The sequence below is a fragment of the Branchiostoma floridae genome, chromosome 9 (assembly GCF_000003815.2).
Source record: "Branchiostoma floridae strain S238N-H82 chromosome 9, Bfl_VNyyK, whole genome shotgun sequence".
In the NCBI taxonomy this organism is placed as follows: domain Eukaryota; kingdom Metazoa; phylum Chordata; class Leptocardii; order Amphioxiformes; family Branchiostomatidae; genus Branchiostoma; species Branchiostoma floridae.
This window is the reverse complement of record NC_049987.1, coordinates 16,925,005-16,947,933: the sequence shown is the minus strand read 5'-3', so window position 1 is coordinate 16,947,933 and position 22,929 is coordinate 16,925,005. Positions and strand designations below refer to the sequence as shown.

General features: G+C 40.2%; 1 protein-coding gene and 1 non-coding gene across 8 annotated transcripts; one reads left to right on the top strand and one right to left on the bottom strand.

Annotated features, from left to right (window-relative positions):
• Positions 1 to 1,223: 1,223 nt before the first annotated feature.
• On the bottom strand, positions 1,224 to 1,341 carry Trnal-caa. The gene is made up of 2 exons: positions 1,304 to 1,341; positions 1,224 to 1,269 (listed from the first exon to the last, which is right to left on the bottom strand). It is a non-coding gene; the product is annotated as a tRNA-Leu (tRNA).
• Positions 1,342 to 1,813: 472 nt separating this feature from the next.
• Positions 1,814 to 22,294, top strand: LOC118423288 (intraflagellar transport protein 88 homolog). Of its 7 annotated transcripts, none has more exons than XM_035831381.1 (27): positions 1,814 to 1,968; positions 2,332 to 2,499; positions 3,026 to 3,142; positions 3,368 to 3,428; positions 3,626 to 3,695; positions 4,100 to 4,190; positions 4,719 to 4,823; positions 5,343 to 5,560; positions 6,060 to 6,169; positions 6,945 to 7,066; positions 7,264 to 7,334; positions 7,717 to 7,803; positions 9,019 to 9,121; positions 11,736 to 11,822; positions 12,624 to 12,693; positions 13,215 to 13,331; positions 14,251 to 14,359; positions 14,839 to 14,989; positions 15,544 to 15,659; positions 16,069 to 16,121; positions 16,255 to 16,320; positions 16,761 to 16,867; positions 17,621 to 17,644; positions 17,901 to 17,964; positions 19,097 to 19,114; positions 19,999 to 20,145; positions 21,522 to 22,294. In XM_035831381.1, exons 2-27 carry the CDS (start codon positions 2,353 to 2,355, stop codon positions 21,647 to 21,649), a joined length of 2,559 nt encoding a protein of 852 aa, XP_035687274.1. In that variant the 5' UTR covers positions 1,814 to 1,968; positions 2,332 to 2,352; the 3' UTR covers positions 21,650 to 22,294. The 7 variants fall into 7 exon arrangements, with proteins under 7 accessions (XP_035687274.1, XP_035687275.1, XP_035687277.1 ...); XM_035831382.1 differs by lacking the exon at positions 9,019 to 9,121 and adding an exon at positions 8,317 to 8,416; XM_035831384.1 differs by lacking the exon at positions 17,621 to 17,644.
• The last annotated feature ends 635 nt before the right edge of the window (positions 22,295 to 22,929 follow it).

Here is a 22,929-nt window from a genome sequence, read left to right as displayed (position 1 = left end):
ACCGACCCAAATTATAAGAAGGTATATCTGATATCGTTTGTAGGACGTTAAAGTAAACTTGGAGAAAAAAAATTATACCAAGACTGTACATGTACAATGTACTTGTATTCAGTAGTTTTCTCTAATGAACAACATATCCTTCAGGTAAGAAATGTTTCTAATTTGCTACTTGAAATGAAGTTACAAGGGATTCCACTGAGTTTAATTTACAATGTTTATTAGAGCGCATTATTCATTTTTCTTAGGTTAAAGTCTTCCAATAAAGTAATAAAAGTCCACAAATAATTCAAATTTAGTAGTCTTGCAATTAGAGGTTTTACCGACTCTTCAAGCAGAGGTTAGGCTCCGGCTGTTGTTGTTTTTCAGCGTTTTTATCAGACTTTCTATTGTCTTACCATTTTCTGTAAGTCTTGTTGGGCCATGAGACATAAACTTTATAAAGAAAACGTTACAAAGTAGTGATAAAAAAGCCCTAAAAAATGCCATAGGCTGACCTCTGCTTGGAGAGCAGGTTTAACCTTAGTAATATGTCCATCTCAACAGAGTTCTTCATTTATAAAAGTATCAAGGGTGTGACGTGCATAGTGGTGCGTACCTAAAGCCCGGAATTGGACCGAAAAATGTTTAGGTCCAAGTCCAAAAAAAAAACTAAATGTCCGGAGCCAAGTCCAGACTTGCAAAAAGCAATCTGTCACTTATATTCCCTTTTTTTTTTGTTCTAAACCATTTAAAACCTTCGAATAGACAGTGAAATTTGCACTGGAAAAAGTTAGACAAAAAGATTTCATGTTTACACTCACTGCTGTATATAATTTGCATGTATCTTTCACATTGCATTTCAATTCATGCTAACATGCAATTTTATATGCACCATCCCCCTCAAAAAGATTCTAGTGCACATAATATGCAATAATGGGTTCATCGATCAGGTCCGGACTTTTCTGAACCTGAACTGCTGGACCTGAATCCGGACCTGAACCTGAATATGAGTTTAGGTACGCACCACTATAGACGTGCATCTAAATCGGTGCAATTAATGTTCTCAATGCCTATCCATCTATTTGGTCCTAGCAAGGCATTTGTCTGGACAACACTGATTTCTAAGGATATGAATAAGGGTGCATTGCTTGATTTGCTCTTATGGAGTGTTTTCAATGTAGGTATAAAGATTTTAGTTTCTACCGAGCCCACAATACGAGAAAAAAAATTCTGTCAAAAAGATATGTCAGAAGTGGGATTCGAACCCACGCCCCCATTCGGGGACCAGAACCCTCGCTTAGTATGCTGGGAAGGGACTTCCACCCTTGAGTCTGGCGCCTTAGACCACTCGGCCATCCTGACATTTCATGACGAGAGGGCTCGGTAAATGGTATATGAAATATGAACTAGCGCGAAGGAGTGCTTGGATAGGCCAATTTTCCCTTACAATTTTTTGGTGACACATTTCAGTTGCTTAATCGTATTGAAAACGTGTATCGTAGCAAACACAAAGAGTACAGGACCATACATGCTTTGTCTCGGCCTCGCATCGCACATGAGGGTCGTATGACGTTACCACAGTCATATACTAAAACCAGGGACCTTTCTAGTCTGGCAACATCCATTTAGTCCAAGAATAAAACTCATAGTTATTCACAAATGCACGTCTTCGTTCCAAAACCGTCCTAAATCATTGCTTGGTCACGTACGCATAGCATGTGACATTAGCGACATGTAGCGGCTGAAAGAAATATTGCAGACCATAGGCGCCAATCTGGCTGCGTTACTTCCTTTACCTGCTAGAGGCCGCTTTTGACATGTGAGCAGGAGGCTGCAATTATTTCTATTACCTCTAGGCGTCGCTGCAGTGTTATTGATACCATTAGAGACAGCCGCTTGGAACGACGGGAAGGGAAATACCTAGCTTCGAAAAGTTTGTGTGGAGACTGTCATTCCGGAACAGGGGATCGGTTTTCTGGCAATAAGTCGGTAAGTTCGTGTAAGATATCCACGTGCATGACACAGCATGATCTCATCGAACACAGAATCATATCAGAGCAGAGATTTCGGGACAAAATCCTGAATTTGAGCCGTACAAACGCCGAGATAATAAGGTTGACAGGTGGGGAGGGGGGCCAGCGGATTTCATAGAGTTTTATGATCATCGATTTATGATATTGCAATGAGATACGGTTTCCTGTCTCAAACTTATGGATGCCCACGTAATGTAGATAATACCCACGAACGGAAAACCGACCCAAACTCAAATTCTACAGTCCCTAGCTATTTCTAGAAAATTAAACAACCGAAGATTCTTTTTACTTTACACTAAAAGTACTTGTACGTTTTTAGAGATAAACTTTAGGTTCCAAGATGATGCGGAACGTCCACTTGGTGCCTGAAGACGAGGATGACATCTACTCGGGTTATAACGACTACAACCCGCAGTTTGATGAAGACATCGACAACGATGAAGGTTTCCAACAGGCGGTCAAAACCAGCCACGGACGCAGGCCACCGGTAGGGTCAGTTTACAGATTTTAGCAGTAACAATATAGTAAATGTTTGGCAAGATAAATAGCTTCAAGGTAGGTAAAATTTTAGGAACTGGTGTGAATATTTAAGAAAGGCGTGGAAACAGAAAGAAACAATATCCTGTTTCCCTGGATTCAAACTGATGCCAAACATTGGCCGTGAGGTCACAAACCCAACGTGCAAACCACAACGCCAAAAGGTTTACCACTACACGAATATAAGAAGAATATCTGTACATGTATATGGTATTGTATGGTTGGGAAAAGTTAGATTTTAAGACATTTAAGATAGTTTGATCCTATTGAAAGATCATGCTTTTTAATTTTTTTTTTATTGAAGTATAGAATTTATAGTTGCATAGCTATGATTTTTAACGTTCTGGTATGGGTTTCTCATTGCAAAAAAATTTGTGATTGCGTACTAAAGTGGGCATACAGAGGATAGTATCTTTTTTCGTTTAATACAAAGACGTCATTATGAGATGTCACGATCAGTGTCCCGTCTGTTCCAGCCGACTGCCTCCGTGAAGCCCGTGCTGGGCGCAGGTCCGCGACCGCTGGGGACGGCAGCACAGCGTATGAAGACTGGCATGGTGTCGTCCATGGGACGTCCTACTACAGGGGCACAGGTAGGGAGTAGTACTACTCACCGTTTGTTTACTAGAAGTAGAAGGAGTGCCATTGTTCAATCTAAATTATTCTAATAAAATTTAGAAATCAGTCAATAGATGTATGAGAAAAACTTTGCACTCAATCGGTGGATTATAATCATACATGTAGTTTAAAATTCACTGTTGTCTTAAAACTATGTCATACAAATTACATTTTAAATTTTTATTTTTCCCGACCCCTAGGAGGGAGTGGCGCGGCCCATGACAGCAGTGCGAGCAGCTGGTTACTCGTCTGCGCCACGAGGTAAAGAGGGGTGGTCAGCCTCCATGTCATTGTAGAATCATCTCTTCCTTTATTACAGAATTATTATTCTTTCTTATCTAAAACAAGTATTGCATTGTGTTGGACATGTAAAAGCACTGTATGACATATGGATGAACTTTTTCAGTTACCAGTAAAAAGTTGTCAGGTGTTAATGAAGGTGATTGTGTTTATCCCAGGTATGCAGTTTGACCCTCTGAACCAGGCTAAGGGCCCGGCACCCCCACTGGAGGCTAAGGCTGAAGACAGGTGTGAAGCATTTCTAATAGTATGAAAAATTATAAAAAATTAGGTATAAAAAAGAATGATGTTTTGTGTAACTGAGAGATTGGTTTGTTACTTTTCTAGTTTATAGGGTTGCAACTGGCAACAATTTAGCCCCCCAATTCTTTCGTGGAAGTTAAAGAAAAACTACAAAGTCGACATTTATTATGAGCAAATGCGGGGTGTTTCTCTCCCCATCCTACCACGTGCAAAAACTGGTACTGAAATATAAATTACCATCTTGAAAGTTCATCTGTGTTTGTAGATTGATGAGTCCCAATTTTTGTGTTGAAATAAAGTTAAATTCCTCTGTATAGAAACTATTATCTCTCAATTGTCTTTCTTCTGATAATTGATAACTGATCTGTGTGCCCCCCTCCTATCCCCAGCCCTGAAGAGAAAGTGAAACAGCTGGAGAAGAAAGTGATGGAGTTGGTGGAGGAGAGCTGCATGGCCAACAGTCGGGCTGAGTTCAGTCTGGTCAGTAAATTTCCATGTTATACTGTGTGATTACTGATTAAACACTGCAATAATCTAGTGGTAGCATGCTGGCTAAATCATAGCAGTAAATGTATTTAAAACAGCACAGTTTCAAACTAGGGGTTCTGGTCAGTATACTGGTACTCACCCCTTGGTGAGTAACGGTATGCTGACTAGTACAGATACAAATAATTTTTCTCGTTGGACTGGTCTGAAAAAAATCAGTGGACCAGATCTTGGACTAATGAGAACCCATCTCTACCAAGTTTCTACAGTCAAACTTAGCATTGTTTAGATAGATGAAGATAGAATTTCAAAATGACAGTGTATGTCGGATACTCCACCAAACAGATTTCTTGAAGTTGTTGCAAAATGGACCATTGTTTTGAGTATTGCCAATTTACAAACAATAATCTGGACATGAATCGGACCTGTGCCTGAACCAGTACCCACCTCTATTTCAAACCTTGCTTTAAGAACATGGTACACTGTTTGAAAAATCAAACTGCTCTACTCTCAACCAATCAGGCGCTGGAGAAGGCGAAGGAAGCGGGACGACAGGAGAGACAGCTGGTCCGACAGCGGGAACAGCTGGCGTCCGGAGAACAGATCAACCTGGATCTTACGTACTCGGTAAGATTATCTACAACATTGCTAGGGATGTAGAAGTCTAATTACATTATTATTAGAGTAACATGCTTAGTCCAGTAGTTAGTGACTCTGCCTCAAGATCTACAAAATGTAGAGTTCGGGAGTTCGAATAATAACTTTGTCACTCGGCCAATACATATGCTATTGGAAATAGGATTTGTAGAGTAAGACTTTAGAACAGGACATAAAGCCATGGTCCACTGTTTGTTGCGCTTGCCGAAAAGAGCTATGGGAATTTGCCCCGTACAATGAACCTGTAAACACTAAGTACTATACATAGTCTCTGTCTTGTCTGTCACGGCCAGTGGAGGAATAGCTCACTGGTTTGAAATCAATTTTGTCTTTTTTTATTGTTTTTAGCACTTAACAATAAAAAACCTTTCCTTAGAAGTTAGATGTTTCTCCACAGTTTCATCTCAAAAAGAAAGAGTTTTAAAATGGTATTCAGATTTGAAAAAAAAAGACAAATAGCTTCAGTCGTAATCTAATCTGCTGTTTCAGGTTCTCTTCAACCTAGCCAATCAGTATGCAGCTAACGAGATGTATAACGAGGCCCTGAACACGTACACGGTCATCGTGAAGAACAAGATGTTCAGTAACGCGGGGCGTCTGCGCGTCAACATGGGGAACATCTACTTCAAGCAGCGCAACTACGCCAAGGCCATCAAGTTCTACCGCATGGCTCTGGACCAGGTTCCTACTGCACACAAGGAAATGAGGTGAGGATGAAGAATGATACGTTTGTTTTGTCATTTCTGATACAACATCAGGATTTTAACTGGGATCTTATCATAGGGGGCCCAAATTTCTTGGTGAGTCGCGGTAAGTGATATAGGGCAGTCCGGGGGTATCCGCCTTCCATGGTGCAGAGTTTAAGAGAATTTTTAAGTCAAAGTGGTGCATTCTAAAGTATCCTGCGGTAGACATTACTGTCAAGAGAAGACTGTAGAAGACAGTAGAAGACTGTGACCACAAATGATCTAGTGGCATCCCTGGTCAATCAGAATTTCATGCTTGCCAGAGGATCTGCTCCCCAGTGTAAGGGCATCTAGTGTATCCAATCTCTTGTTATTTTAAGAAAAGCGTGTCCAAATGACGCCTTGACGCATGCCTGGCTAAAAGCCTGCTGTATATATATCCATAGTTGGTCTTCAGTAACCTATAACAGTCTATTGTCAAACTAAAAAACTACATGTTTTTGTGTTCCATGTGTTTTAGGGCACGTATCATGCAGAACATCGCGCTGGTGTTTATCCGTATGGGGCAGTACTCGGACGCTGTCACAACCCTGGAACACGTCATGAACGAAAAACCTGACTTCAAGTCTGGTACGTCACATTTCTTACTGCTGAAAAAATATCATATATTTGTACAGTTGTATATCATCAGTCAGAATTACAATTAAGGAGATACTGCACAGTAGAAGCCGCTTAATTGCACGGCCTATTTGCCAGTGAATTTCGTGCAATTATCCGGATGGTGCAATAATGCGAAGTTATCTAGCTGGACCGCACCGGTTTGTGATTTTTGGATTCTGTGCAGTTAACAGAAGTGTGCGTTAATCCGTTGTGCAATTAACTGGCTTCTACTGTGATTGGGTTGGAAATTACTCAGAAATGTTTGGGAGCAAAAGATATGAAAATTACTGTTGCAAGAAATGCACCATTGAATCCCATTGTCTTAGTGCTAATAGTCTAAATATATATTGTCAAATGTTTGCTGGATCAATCCATTGCCACATGCCAGGACAATCGTTGTGTGTCACAAGGAACAGCCCTGTCATTTCAACATGCAGTCTGTTTTGCTTGGTTAGGGCTTACCAGCCGTCAGCCAATCAGGTACTCTCCCTCTTGTTATTAGAAGAACGGTTGCAGCCAATCACATTGCCTCTTGACATTGTGTAGCAATGTGATTGGCTGGCAACATACAACAACAGGAGAGAATTTCAAAGTTTTCCATTTACAAAGCAAAAAGGACAGATCACTTGCCTGTACCAAGGCAGTTACTTGAGACACACATTGCAAGCATTGGGCCTGGCATGTGAGGATGGTTCCATCTTTGGATGTGTGAACATACGTACTAACCACTGATCTATCCTCCCAGGGTTTAATCTCATCCTGTGTTACTTTGCGCTGGGGGATCGTGAGAAAATGAAGAAGACTTTCCAGCGCCTGCTCAACTGTGCTCTCAACATCGACGACGAGGACAAATATCTGCCCCATCCTGTAAGTACTTAACTTCTATCCACAGAATCCTTATTTTTGTGATCTTTAATTTCCATTAGAGTTTCTCTGAATTCAAATTATCTAGTATGATATATACAGCCATTACAGGGATATGTATTACTATATTACTATGAGTTGACGAAGAGGAACCCCCCTTGTTTTACTGACCCCCCCTTCTCCTGCCATCTACCCCCCAGGATGACAAGCACTACAACATGATCCTGGAGGTGATTAGGAACGACACTCTGAGACAGATGGAGAGAGAGAAGTATGTCCTCCTATCTTTCATTCTTTCTTTTATTATGAATGCCCCCCAGTGACTATCTAGAAAACTGCAGCAGGAAATACACTAGGTCACATTAATTACGTCACACCCATTCTATTTGTATATTTGTGGTATTTGATTTGGTTTCTTCCTTATGACTGTCCATCCAGTAGATTAATGCTAAGACTTGTTCAACTGCATTGATTTCTTGTTTATTGACACTTTGAGAGTTAGTTTTTCTTATTTTCACAAGTATAAAAGTAGCACACTTGTTTAAAATTCATGCATATCAATGTACAATAAATCAGTGCCTAAACTGCTGATAGTTTTAGCTTGATGATTATTTCTTTCTCCACTTGCTGACCATGATTTTCCACCACTTCAGGAAAACATACGCAGAGAAGTGCATCATGGCGGCAGCCAAGGTGATCGCGCCCGCCATCGAGAGCTCCTTCGCAGCAGGTTACGACTGGTAAATATCGCACAAGGAATTTCTCATATCACCTCAGATAACTGTCAAAAATTATAAGTACTTGAGCTACATTCTAGATATAATGATTTAATGTTTTTCTATATACAATGTATGTTCTAATTGTAAAGAAAGCATGATGTAAAACCATACACTTTATATCTTTCATGTAATTCTTTGCCATAAAGATGAAATGGTAGCTACGAAAATTATCTTAAAGAAGATATTGTGTGTCTGTGGTCGCGTATACATGTATAACATTGTTTCCAAATACAAAGTTTTAACAGAAAATGCAATATGCACTTAGTTTGGAAGTAGATTTGCAATGTAGGTTTTGATGTACAATATAATATGAATGTACTTCAGTCAATTGTAAGTCACAACAGTGATCTTCCAAATCTTTATAGATTTGAAGCATTATGATTTTCTAAAACAAATTAATGCTTTGAAATTCGTTATTTCGACTCTCTTCTGTGTGTAAGATTTACAGATATTTGATAAAGATTTGCATTTCAGGTGTGTAGACCACGTGAAACACTCGCTGGTCTGTGAGCTTGCACAAGAGCTGGAGATGAACAAGGCCATGACTCACCTCCGCAAGAAGAACCTGGAAGAGGTTTGCGCACCGTAGCTCTCTGCTCGTTGGTTATCGTTCGGGTCAGGTGACGGTGGGGTGTTGTGACTAACACCAAGCACTCACTCCGACACGGTTACCACCGTTGCTTTGCGTCACCGCAATGTATGGGCACGCTACACCCATAAACCAGCAGGTGTTCCTGCAAAATGATGTCAAGAATTTCTTCCCTTTCTTATTCAGGAAATAGGTGAAGATCATGCAGCTTCATGGACATGAACAATGACCTTGATGCAGCCAACGACCTTGAGATGCCCAATGACCTTTACCCTCTGTCTCGACACTTCTCACCTGTGTCCCCAGGTGTGTAGAGCAGGTGAAGACGTCGTCCAGTTTCCTGGAGATGGCCAACGACCTTGACCCAGCCAACGACCTTGAGATGCCCAATAACCTTGAGACTAATAACCTTATGTCACAATACTACTCCCTTGTGTCCCTAGGTGCGGTGTGTAGAGCAGGTGAAGACATCTCCCAATTTCCTGGAGATGGCCAACGACCTTGACCCAGCTAACGACCTTGAGGTTCCCATTGACCTTGAGACTGTTATGACCTCATATCACAATGGTTCTCCCCTGTGTCCCCAGGTGTGTAGAGCAGGTCAAGACGTCTCCCAGTTTCCTGGAGATGGCCAACGACCTTGAGATCAACAAAGCCATCATGTACCTAAAGCAGAAGGACTTCAACCAGGTGTGGTGGTGGTTGACCTTTCACCCCTGACTTTTACCGACCTTTCATTGACAGGCCTGATGACCCCTGACTTCCATTCCAGCCTGACGTCTTTCTTTTTTCCAACTACTTCCCCAAACTGTCCTGCAGCGACCTTGTTCTGCTAGAATCTGAATTATACTTTCAGCCATTGTTTCTCTTAGTTCTCGATAACAAAAACATTAGGTTTGGAATCTCTCCAAAATTGTATATGACTGTAGACAAGGACGTTACATCAGAAGGACTGAGTTCAGACTCAGTGCCTATTCATCAAGCTTCGATTCATGTGTGAAGAGAGCAATTGACACCTAGATATGAATTACCCCTGATTCCAGGCTGCCACAAGCATCCCTCTATTGTAACACAAATTCACTATAATGGTGTGACTTGGGTTAGACCTTGGTTTTGAGTGATTTGAAGAAGTTCTTGAAGAATTGGAGACAGCTGGATGTCATGCAAACAGCGCAGAACTAGCAATAGCAGTAACACTTTTACTTGCAATACGTAACGGTTTATAGCTGACTTTACTGGCACAATAATTGACAGTGACACACCAGACTTAATGTTAGAAGTTTATTTTAAAAACAATTTTGTATCTTAAGAGCATCCTTACAAAAAAAATTCTTACCTTCAAGACCCGTTCATAACAAGGACGTTATATAACGTCCTTGTTCATACTTTGCTTGCGTAGCGCAAGTGTGCTTGCGTAGCGGAAATAAATAAACGGTGGGGAGGGGGGATCTTTATTCATCGCTACCGTCAAGTCTGATACCGACTCGGAGATTTACAAGATATAACCGTTACTTATTCTATTTAGAAATAACGTTACAGTTCATAAAAATAGAACACGATGATTACTACTCTTGCTTCAGTTGCGTGAATTTTTTTATTCAGACTATGTGGCCTTTTCGGCAAAGCTGTATGCTCTATGATGTCGATTGAGTGGCCTTCCCTTCCCCAGCAGTTTGCGACCTGAAAATGCACAAACATGGACTCGATAAGATTGGGAACCTAGATGTACAACGTTAACGTTACATAAACAAATTGATATGAACTTGTCCGCACATGTCTCCGCGTATTCCGGCATGTAGCAAACGATTTTAGCTTCAGAAGTTCCCCAACGATCTCCAAAAAGTACGGACTTTTCCCCCTCCCACCACTTTGTTGGTTCACGGAGGAAGGCCATCTACGGCATTTTGTTACACTGTGAGCAAAGTTTGAGCTCCGAGATCTGAAAAAATCAACCGGGCTCTGATCAAAACAATGCAGGAATGCAGAAAAATGGGTCCGTACTTTCATGGAAAATTTTTCGCTAAAACAGGAAAATTTGCGAAACTATGTTATAGCAGCATAAATCTGTGCATTTTCTTACATATTTAGCGGCCGAGAATATGAAGAGATTTGGACGAAAAAGTCCGTAAACTCACCCATGATTGTCCTACGACGATCAGATAAACACCAAAATGTCCGCCATTTCTTTCTCTAAAAGATGCAGACTTCTGCGCATGACAGAAACGCTCCCCAAATAAGGAAATAGTCAGAAAACAGCTGGATTCCGAGCGAGTCCTCGGGACGGCTCGGGCTATCTGACGTCATAGCGATGCTCATTAATATGTAATTTCCAGCAAAACCTCGCGAAAACCAGCACCGGACGTTCTATACAAAGAAGTACCGCGGCGGGGCGGGCACAAAAAAAGGCAGCGGGATTTCGCACGGCGAAACAATGGGCGCAGCGGGGTGTTAACTACGTGCTCAGTCCTGCTGATGTAACGTCCTTGCTGTAGATTATCAAAACCACAACATAGAACTATGAATTGATATTACACCACGACAAACATTATATGTTTTATTTATGCATGTACAAGACCCAACAAATACAATCCAATGCATTTTTCAAGGGCAGAGGAGACATATACTATCTGAGTGTATGATATTTCTGTTTTGCACTATTTAATGACTCAATTCTTCATCCATTAGGTTCTGCCTACAAGAAAAGAACCATTTATTTTATATAAGTATCAAACCTTGTACTGGTTGCCTGGGATTTCTTGGTGGTTCAAGGACTAACAAACAACATGCAAAAAAGACTATGGTAGTTGGTTTTGTTTGGGCATTGTTTTCAAGGCTACAAATGCATGCACAAGTAGTCACACTCACAATGGAACATCGTTTTGAATCAAGCATAATTTTTGTCTAGTTCCCCACCCACCTAGCTCTTTCACTTGTTCCCTTCTGTCTAACTTGTTTCATCATCTTGACTGGTTACTAGAAACTGTTATTCGTGGGGAATTAATTTTGTAGCTGAAGGGAAAGTAGGCTTTCACTGTTTTATGTTCATTTTGACCAGTTTCTTATAATGTTTTATACCAAGTTGAAGCAGAAGACAGAACTATCAAGATTTTGACAGCACTTGATTTGATTATACAAAGATAGTTATTAATGACACTTTACATGCACTTTTTGAAACAGTATTACTACATGTAGTTTTAATCATAGTTTTTTTTGTTAGTGAATCTAATCTATGTCTAATTTTTACTAATAAAACTGTTTGCACAAAATGCTGATATGTATTCATGAGAAGTTTCTCTTCTTTTAGGCTGTTGAGACCCTTAAGTCGTTTGAGAAGAAGGACTCCAAGGTGGCCTCCACTGCTGCCACCAACTTGTCTTTCCTGTACTTCTTGGTAAGTCTTAGGAAAATGTCTTGGGATGTGCTAAGACCTTATGTTGTAATCTTCAGACCCAACATTGTGTATCATTCTTTTTCTTCTGTTGTTATCCTCAATTCAGGTTAAACTTGATGCTTTTTTGTTGGCTAGTATAGTAGACAAAAAGAGCCACACAGAGAGATAGTAGTGTATTGCAGCTTGCCTATGGAGCACGTTTTTAACCAAGCACACCAGGTTAGCCTACTCTTCTGATAAGTGTGGTAGGTTCTTTTACACTTGAAGGTCCCTAATAAACTGCTTTTATTATATAACAATCTGAGATTTAATGCATTACAACTTGTTTAATCTGGGTAAGCTCAGGGATCAAACCTTCGCCCTTCTATCCACGGAATTGGACCCATATGGCGAAGGAGCAGGATTGCTTGGCACCAGGGCTCTAGCCAGCTCGACATTTTTTTCCGTCAGCCAATTCCCATTGTCGCGAAAACACTATTCCAGGAGAGACTGAACTGAGACCTTGAAAAGCAGGTTTTAATGAGATTATCGTATGCAAAAGGGCACCGACACACCGTCCCCAAGCAGCCTGTAGCTTCCACCAAGGAGCTTTTATTAGATTTTTGTCTGTCAAAGTTGACGGATTGGTTTTAAAATTTTTCCGTCACACGCAGCAAATTTCCGTCAATTGACGGAAAAACGGACGCTGGCTAGAGCCCTGCTTGGCACGTACGCCACAATGACATCGTGACTCGCCACAATGACAATTTTGCTGGGGAGACTGTGTTTAACACAAGGATGTTGTTGTATGTTATGTTATAGGAGAATGAGATTGGCCAGGCAGACAAATACGCTGAAGTTGCCATGACAGCGGACAGGTACAACCCCTCAGGTGAGACTGGAGCACTCAGGTGTTTTTCTCCATGCTAAATATTATCCACACTATGGATATTTCACACAGTCCAAAGTACCAAAAAAGATCACTCAGAGGACCAATAAAATCTGGTCTATGTGGACTACAGACAGAATTCTTTATGCTTTTGTCAACAGGAAAAATTATCTAAGGGACCACCACCAAGTGGTCTCATTGGCCAGGTGGTCCTTATGTACAGGTGGTCACTTGCAGTATTTGTACTGTGTACAGCGTACAAAAATATCAGTAAATTTCTGTACGTTTTTTCAGGTAATAGTTCTGGTAAGTAAGCAGGAAAATTGGTTTTAGGCCCTCTATAGCTAGAAGTTCAATTTTAAACTGCAAGCAACTCTGCAGGAAAGTACTGTATTTATTATGTATGAGAATTTTGCCCTCGAAATACTTTCAAGGTGTACTTTTGTTGTGCAATTCTGTTACCAAGCCTTTTGTTTTGTTAAGCATTGGCTTCACAATCACATTGTTTTCATCCCCCAACCCAGCCCTGGTCAACAAGGGAAACTGTGTGTTCATGCAAGGTGAACACGAGCGGGCGCGGGAATTCTACCAGGAGGCTCTCAGGAACGACTCCACCTGCACCGAGGCTCTCTACAACCTAGGTCAGCTTCTACTGGAAATTCTGTTATTTTTGCGGGAACAGAATTCCTGGCAAATGAGATTTTGAATATTCATTATTTCCATGGAAACACATATTTTGTGGTGTGTTGAATTAGTGCAAAAATTAAAACTGTTGCAAATGTTTCAAGGTTTACAGTATTGTGTCTTTGTAAGATACATTCTAAATCTGTTCTAAATGCTACTAAATTCAGACACTTCCACCTGTTGTAAAAGCAATGTTGCGATATCCTAGTATTTTTGGTTTAGGCCACAACAAGTAAATTTTATGGATGACATCCTCTGCAGACTGCAAAAATAGTACGATAGGGCAGAAAAAAAAACAAGATGGGTGAAAAAAGATGGTTACATTTTGAAAAATAGGCACCATAAAGTTGTGATGAATGTTATAACAAGAATTAAAGGGACAAAACATGGTATCAGAGCCAACAAGGCATTCATTCCTGTATTTAAGACATGTACTGGTGCGGTAAAAGTGACACTAGTGTAGTGGACTGGCATCACCATCAAAGTTGGTAACCACACTCATAGCTTCCATATTGGTATCACTTTTACAACTATCCAATAAGTTACATTTCTGCTACTACAGTCCTGGGAACCTCGCAAGTGTCACTTCTACAAGTACAATTATTAGGCTACAACACAACATATTTGCTCATTTTGGTACATTAATCGTCATGTTGACCATCCCTGCGGATGAAAAAAATTCTTGTTTTTTTTCTGAAATCAGGCGAAAATTAATGCGTGTGCTTATGTCATCCATAAAATTTACTTGCTGTGGCCTTATATAAATAAAAAATTAGACTACATTCTAACTTGGAATATGTCAAATTTTGTCTGTTGTTGTAACCTTTGTTAAAACCATGAAGCAAATTGATAACTCTTGTATTCCTAATCCCCCAGGTCTGACCTACAAGAAGATAGGACGTCTTGAAGACTCGCTGGACTGCTTCCTTAAGCTCCACGCCATCCTGAGGAACAGTGCTCAGGTTATCTACCAGATAGCTGACCTGTATCCTTCCAGACGCACTCATGGCTTAAGACTGTAATGTTATCACTTACAGTCCTTATTCTTAAAAAGAGTTCTTAAGACAAGATATCATTCTGTCTTAAACACTTAGTGCTTCAACTTAAGGACTTAAATCTTCTGTTTTATGTCTATTTCTAAAACAAACTTTAAGGTGGTATTAAAAATTGGTTGCTTGAGATAGAAGCTGGGCTGTGATTGGCTGAGAAGGCAGGTTCCATCCCAGGGACAAAGGACCTACCTGATTGGCCCTTTCATAACAGTCGTTTGTTGCCATTGATCATCCACTCCCCACTTCAATTTCATCAAAATTAATATATAAGTACACAAATCATCATCAGGAAGCTTTAAAAAGTTTTGTGGTATATTTCTATTGGTTGATGAAACATAACTGTTTGAGAATGTTAGAATATATAAAATGCCTTTAGAGATCAAAGATGGAATTTGACCTTGACCGCTGCCAGATATGACCTTCTGGAGGACACAGCGCAGGCCACGGAATGGTTCATGCAGCTGATAGGGGTGGTCCCTACGGACGCCTTCGTACTGGCCCGACTGGGAGAGATCTACGACAACGAGGGGGACAAGACACAGGCCTTCCAGTACCACTATGAGGTAGGATAGCTGCCGTATTTATTAGGATTGAAAATTCAGAAAGAGGGGTTTGTGTAGAATTAAAGTTAGGCCAGGAATCAAAAGATTTTCCTCTTACGAATAATGCCACATTTTCTTGCTTAAACTTCTCAAAATTCAAAAGGTACAGCAAATGGTTAACAAAGTCAGGGTGCATGTATACTTTGTTTGAAATTATTGATTGGATAAATGGGAAAAGGACCTGAAATAGACGGTGGTGCTACAGTTCTAGGAAGGATGCAAAACTATAAATGTTGTACTTCATATCCATTCTTGATGATTTTGTAGTGAAAATTCAAATGGTAAACACTAGCATTTTTACAAAACTTGATATATGTATGGACATTGTGGTAAAAAGATTTATTGTTTAAATAAAGTGAAAGATTATGAATTGACCAGTACATTGTTTTCCAAAATGTTGGTTTCTCCACAAGTTCTTAGATTGCTTGTTGCTAAGCACTTTATTTTGTGTACGGATATAAAGTCTTCAAATTGTAACATGAAGTTCTTAGATGCTGTGTTTTTTTCCTTTTCAGTCCTTCCGCTATTTCCCGTCCAACATTGAGATAATTGAGTGGCTGGGTGCATACTATATCGACTCCCAGTTCTGTGAGAAGGCCATACACTACTTCGAACGAGCTGCAGTCATTCAGTAAGTGTTGCTCTTGTTTATCAATGTGGGTGTTCTACTGTTATCACACTCTGGCTTCCATTAAACATTTTGAAGGCTTTGGGTGTGCCAAGTGTGCCACTGTAGAAAGTCTGAATTATACCAGATTCGGACCTCAACCACAATGTTTATCAAAATGAGTAGAGTTCCATCCTGGTTTGAGTGGTTCAAAACCTACTCTCCTATGGTTGTGGCAATATACATACCTGGGAAACTGCTATCATATTGAGGTCACCTCCAGTGAGTTAGCGCCTAATGGCAGTTATAAACTCCACGTAATTCAGCCCCTGGCTTCAAGGAGTAATTGGTCAACCCAATAATCAAAAAAGATAGACACTTAACAATTCCACATTCAGTACAGTTTTGTTTAATGATTATTATTTTTCTCCAGACCAAGCCAGGTGAAATGGCAGTTGATGGTGGCCAGCTGTCACAGGAGGAGTGGTAAGGATTTTTTTTCTGTATGAGATTTGTCAATAACTTAACAAAGTCCCATTTCTCTCTGCGGTTTATGATATTGACATGCAGAGTGTATGATAAAATTCAAACACATTCTGATTTTTATTTCCCTATCCAGGTAACTACCAGCAAGCCCTTGAGACCTACAAGGAAATCCACAGTAAATTCCCAGAGAATGTTGAATGTAAGTTTGCTATATACATGTGTATCAGAATAGCTCTTGATACATTATTGTTTAACGTTTTTTTAGAATTTAGCTTTTCAAGTACTTCTGTCAGTAAGGACCGGGTTACTTTTTTCCTTTTTAGTTCTAGATGTTTTTATTTTATTTGTAAACTCTCCTCAATGGCACCAGTTTTTGTTCAATTTATATTTATTATAGAGATGTATACTGTATGTTTTTTTTTTTATGTATTTCTACTACCATGTTTACACCAAAAAGTGTGTCAAAAAAACGTTTCCAAAACCATATCCAGTTGCTTAAGTAACTACTTTTTGGTGTATCTTATTACCTGGATGTCTAACTTACATTGACGTACTACCATGTTTGCTTTTCCGCTTCTACTGTGAAAGAAAGCCTCTGCAAAAATAAATGAATTTACAGTAAATTCCTTGCTTTTCCAGGCCTGCGTTTTCTGGTGCGACTTTGTAACGACCTTGGACTGAAGGAGGCCCAGGATTACGCCACCAAACTTAAGAAGGCAGAAAAGGCCAGAGAACTGAGAGAACAGGTAAGAATAGTACCAAACACTGTTTAAGGTCTTTAATCATCAAAGGCATCACATGTCAGTGTAGTACATACATACATGTACACTCACTTCTGTGGTAAATTTTTGTGTCATAGACTTCGATTTAAGAATATACGAGAGGAAAAAGAATTAGGTTAGGTCTGTTTAATTTTTAATTATTTCATAATTGTATAACCCAAACATAGCAACTTTACAACATTGTCTTTACCCTATGTCCATATAAATCAGGGACATTTTTTCCCACACTTTCAGATCAGGGACATTTTATCCCACACTTTCAGATCATTTTTCTGTGAAAGTCCAACACCCCTACATGTATGTTCTAAAATCCCAAAAGTTCCAACACCCCTATGTTCTAACACCCAGAATGTTCCAACACCCCTATGTTCTAACAACTCGAATGTTCCAACACCCCTACATGTATGTTCTAACACCCCAAATGTCCAATACCCCTATGTTCCTTCACCCCAAATGTTCCAACCCTCAATGTTCCAACACCCCTATGTTCTGACAACACGAATGTTCCAACTGCCCTATGTTCCAACACTCCTATGTTTATATTGGGAATATTGGGATGTTGGGTTAGGGTTAGGGGTGTCAGTACATAGGGGTATTGGGTTACGGTTAGGGGTGTCGGAATATTGGGGTGTTGGGTTATGGTTACGGGTGTCAGAACATAGGGGTGTGGGAGCGCCCCGTGTGTTGTGTGTTATAGCATTGTCTGTCTGTTTCCAGCAGGACGGCTCTCACCGGGGAGATGTGAGTCCATCGGCTTTTCTCACTAATCACCCAGGGGCTCATGGGAAGTCGGGTGCACTGCATGATGGGTACTAACACATGCATGTGTACATCATAGTCAGTCTAACATTACACATTCATCAGTAAATTGTGCAAAATAGGGTCTCAAATCTTCAGGTGAAAAAATATGTAAAAAGATATTAGTTGATACTTGTATCATACTGGAAATCATTTCGCATAGACTTAATGTCTCGCTTCTTTCTTGTTTTTATTCCAGCGTGCCAGTAGTGGGTCTCGTCGCGGTAGCGGGCGCGGTATACGGGAACACAGCGCCGGGAGTGGTGCGTACATCCTTACACAATCACATCTAGAATCTGAGTCAAGAATATATTGTGATGCAAAAAAGCAATATAAAAAAATCTAATATACGTTCTATTATAAAGGACCAAGAATATCCACTTTAAGTTTAACTTAGTGTACTGCTGCAGTTTGTCCTTTCGTGTTCTCTAAGTAATGGTTCTCTTGAGTTAGTAATGGTTCTCTTAAGTTAACCTTTTGCTAACATTATTAACTAGAATCAGCTTCAATGCTAATATGTTTTTGTAAGGGGCAAGGCCTGCTCATTTTGCAAAGTAGATACTATTAATAATTTCGTAACCTCATTCAGTAAGCCTCTATTTTTTTGGCAACATCTTCAGAGCCTGTTTCTCATAGACATTTAGAAGGAAAACAAAACTTTGTAGAACTCTTGAAGTCACTCTTACTATATTTTTCGACTTGGACCTAACCTTCTGTATTTGCATTATACTTTTCTCCCTTTTGCATGATCTGCTTGTAGGATTGAAGCATAAAGGTAGTTTAAATCTCTTTATGCTTCATAATATAATTATTGGTAGTTTTTCTTGAAGGCTCTTATTGCAAGATTTTTGCTACAAAATGTTCCCCTTGTTTTTGCAGCTTTTTATACTCACTTATGATGTGACAAACTTACAGTAGTTTAAATTAGGCTAGCCCTTGAGGCGTCGCCAAAACATTAAAGAAGGGTATGCAAAAAATCACAACAAGAATTTGTTACCATTGAGCTGAAAAGAAATTACTTTGAGTTGGGGGGGGGGGGTGACAAAAAGTGTCAGTTGTAGCTCTATTTGTCAATCACAACATACATGTAATATTAATGATAATATTGTACTCTTTGCAAAAATTATTTGGACCTACTTTAAATCATTGTGTACCATGTCTTTTTAGCAAAAAATTGAAGCACATTTTGGTTTTGTAGCCTGAGTACCATCCTCCGTAGTGACCGCTGGCTCAATACTTTTGCTTGCGTGTTTAGCAAGGAGGATGGCACTCAGTCTGTTGATTTTGTGTTATCTTGCAACCTGAACCTTTAAGTTTAACCAGGCTCCTAGCCATGTCATGTGTTCTGCTTGCCTCCATGCTAACATGGGTGTTTTTTTGTCGATAACATTGCAGACAGGGCCAGTTCTGCAGGTAACTATGGCAACCATCCCGCTAGGCCAGAACGTCATAATTGATTGTTTCTGGTCTCATCATTGAAATAATTATTCAAATCAGTGCTGTGATCACCAAATCATTTTTTGCCAATGACCCTTTGATCTTTATCATGCATGCAAAATCCATTATTTTTATGTTAAGCAGCTTATGAGGTTAGATTCATTATGTAATTATTATAATGATAAATATCGTTATAGTTACAGAAGATTGAAGTAAGTAGAGAAAATATAACCTTAAATTGTGTTGACCATAATATCTGTGAAATGTTTTTTTTCTTCTCAAAATGTAAAATTGGTGTTCACATATGCCCATTTTATACGCCTTCTCAAAAGTTCTAAATGGACTCCTAAGTAGTATTGTGTCTTTTTCACCTGTACCGAGAAATAGTAGAATTTGCTGAGAATTTCTGTAAGAAAATATACAGAGTTTTTTTGTCCTGACATTTCATTCTCACAGGTTTGATACAGCCTGCCTGTTTCCATGGTTTATGACAGCTTTAGCTTCCGATCTAGAAATCTAAACTGCCAGATATAAGAATTCTAGAAGGAGATTTTGGAATTTAACACCTCGGGTTAAAAATTCTTTTCACCAAGCTACCCAAAAAGCATTTGCACTTTTGACCTTTTTTTTCCATAGATAAAACAGCAGACTATAATTGAATTTATTAGCTTGCATTTTTTTTATTAATCACATGTAAAGCTGTGAACATTGCAGATTAATACTGATGTCCCACTTAATCACCAAATTTGCTTGTCAATGACATTCCAATGGCTAGTGTGTTTCCAAGATTAAAGTGACCAGCGTTATTTACTGACTGATGTTTGTTGACTGATGATGGAATGTTTTGCGTACTGGTAAAGACTCAGGACGGGGCGGCAGCGGGGGCAGCAGGGGAGGCAGCGCCCGGGCGGGGAGCGCGTCCCGTGGCGGGAGCGCCCGTAGCGGCAGCGGACGGATGAGACTCCCCGATTCCAACGAGCCTTACGAAGCCACCAGGAGGGAAGTGGGTATGTATATTATACTGTAGTGTTCCTTTATTGTTGGCAAAATTGTTTTAAAGAATGAGACCTGTAGAATTTTATTCATGTCAGCTTTCAAGAATTCTTTGAAAAAAACAACAACCATGTATCCATCAGTTACTAAATTAGAATTGTCATTTCTTGTATTATAACTTTTGGAAGCTTTATTGGCACAACAAGTAGGAAATTTGTATGGGTAATTACAAACTGCAAAATAGAAATACAGTAGAAGCTGTTTAATTATACACCCCATTTGCCAGAACATTTCATGCAATTATCCGGGTGGTGCAATAATGCGAAGTTATCCAGCTGCACCACACTGGTTTTGGATTTGGTGATTCTGTGCAGTTATCCGTTGTGCAATTAGCTTGCTTCTACTGTACAAACAAATTTCCACATACTGAGCAATAAGTTGCTTTGTAGGACAGACAGTATAAGTAGGTACCCATCTGATTAATGAGGCTATTGCAACATGCTTCAGGCACCTCCTTTGATATGGGGTTCCCATTGTACGTCCCTTCCAAAAGATAAATGCAGCTCCAAATAAAAATTATGCCCTTAGGCCTCCCTGGAGTCAAACTGGGGTCTCCCAGTTACCAACTATTTGGAACCAGGGGCTCAACTGTGAGCTACCAATTCAGCTACAGGGGCGTATATACGGGTAACATAACTAATAAGTAGATCTGATTCAGTACTATGCTGTTGCAATCAGTTGGGGCTAATTTTGGTTTTCCCAAATCCTTTCTAATAAGAAAGCAATCACTTGTGACACTACCTATTTGTGACACTACTTATTGTTGTTTTTTTGTTTTGGCATCCGTCTGTCTCGGAAGACAATGGTAGGCAGACAGGGTGGGTTTAAGGCGACCCGTCTGCCTGGCCTGCACTTTTTTTTTTTTAAGGTGAAGGAGGGGTGTGCACTTCCTTCTCCACCACCCTCTCGTCCACTGGCGCACTAAGTCCTACAGGGGCAATTGTTTGCAACGTGTAAGACGGCCCCAGCAGATGCAGGTTTGTTATTTGGAGTTTCCGTCTCCTAGGAGGACTTCCGACCAAGGATGTAAGGGGTTCCTCCTACCCCTGACTCGTGTGTCATGGCGGGTGCGTCATGCCCGAACATGCCCCTATGGCCTGTCACCACAACAAAGGCCTGTCACTGCCACTAGCCGAAGCTATGTACTCATTTACACCTGAGTTAGGTGAGGAAAGTCGTGTAAAGTGCCTTTCCCAAGGGCACAAGATCGGTGACACGGCAAGCGGATTTGAACCCGGGACCTCTCGGGCCTGAGACCAACGCGCTCCCGATCGTGCCACGCGGTCCCACTTGTTGTATTACATTATAATTGATATGTTGTCCCACCCAGATGCCTCGTATGTTGACCCCCTGGGCGCGGCCGCGGAGCGACCCAAGACCGCGGCACGGCAGCGTGGTCAGCAGCCGGAGGACGAGTTTGGGGATGAAGAGCTGGGAGACGACCTTCTGCCAGACTAGATCCTCAGTCTCTAACAGCCCACTAGAGAACTTATACAACATAGATATATTATTCTGTGTATCTCTAGTTAGGAAATGTGCATTAAGCTCCATAGATTAAAACAGAGTTTGTATTGTGAAAGGAGAAATGTCCACAATTGTTTTATGTCCATGGTTTTATTGGTGACCCCTTCAATGCCCAAGTTATGACTGAATAACACTGCCCAAGTTATGACATTGTTGGTGTCTTCTACCCGCCTACCCACAACTGTTTCAACTGCAAAATAATGTAAAACCACCGCAAACACTCCATTTTCTCCTTGCTGCTGGCATCCTACCATTTTGTGTAGATGAGAAAACCATCATGCTGAGCTTTCTTACCATCTTTTAAATGCTACACTTTTATAATTCTCTGTGGTGAGAAAACTGTTAGCCATTGTGTCGACTAAATGGGTAGGAAAGTATGTTACTAAAATAAGTGGGCGATGTGCACTGATATATTACCAAATGTATTGAGCATATTACTCGCCTGTATGTAAATGTAGTACTGTAACAACATGTAAATGTAGTACAGCATGTAAATGTAGTACAACATGAAAATGCCTGCAAACTAACGTAGATGGTCTGACATACCAATAAAGTATGGTATGACTTATGAAACTACAAGGTTGTCTACATTAACATTCGTCATAATAGGTGAGTATTACCTTACATACTTGTCCTTGGTGCTGAACATCATCCACACACGACTTAACATACTGCTGAACACCATACATGCAGGTGAACAGACCTGTCCTTGGTGCTGAACACATCCACACACATGTAGGCTAGCTGGTGCTGAACATCATCCACACAGGTTAACGTACCTGTCCTTGGTGCTGAACACCATCCACACAGAAAAACACCTGTCCTTGGTGCTGAACACTATCCGTACACAAGTAAACTTACCTGTCAATTCAGCATTGTGTTAGATTAATTAGAGGTGATATTATGGTAACAAAAGGCTAAAGATTGGCATTACAGAGGGAACGTCCAGACCATTCATAATACAAATGATTAAATAAACTTGGAAATAACCTTTGTAGACAAAAAAAAGTTCTGCACGTTGCTCTGTCTTATAGATGAGATCATGAGAATAGTGTAAAAGAAACGTTTGCGACAACTTTGTCCTCGATCTGCAGACTTAAGGCTACGTAAGCTAATCGATATTCAATGGTAAATAATGACATTTCTGATGCACATCTAAAAACACAGTATATAATAGTGTACTAGAAAACTCACCGTCGCTACAGCCACAAGTA

Excerpts from the sequence above, each read along its gene's own strand:
- LOC118423288 (XM_035831381.1), top strand. The coding sequence starts at position 2,353 with ATGATGCGGAACGTCCACTTGGTGCCTGAAGACGAGGATGACATCTAC. Across the intron at positions 2,500-3,025 it reads GCCACGGACGCAGGCCACCG|CCGACTGCCTCCGTGAAGCC; the intron begins GTAGGGTCAGTT and ends CGTCTGTTCCAG. Across the intron at positions 6,170-6,944 it reads AAAACCTGACTTCAAGTCTG|GGTTTAATCTCATCCTGTGT; the intron begins GTACGTCACATT and ends CTATCCTCCCAG.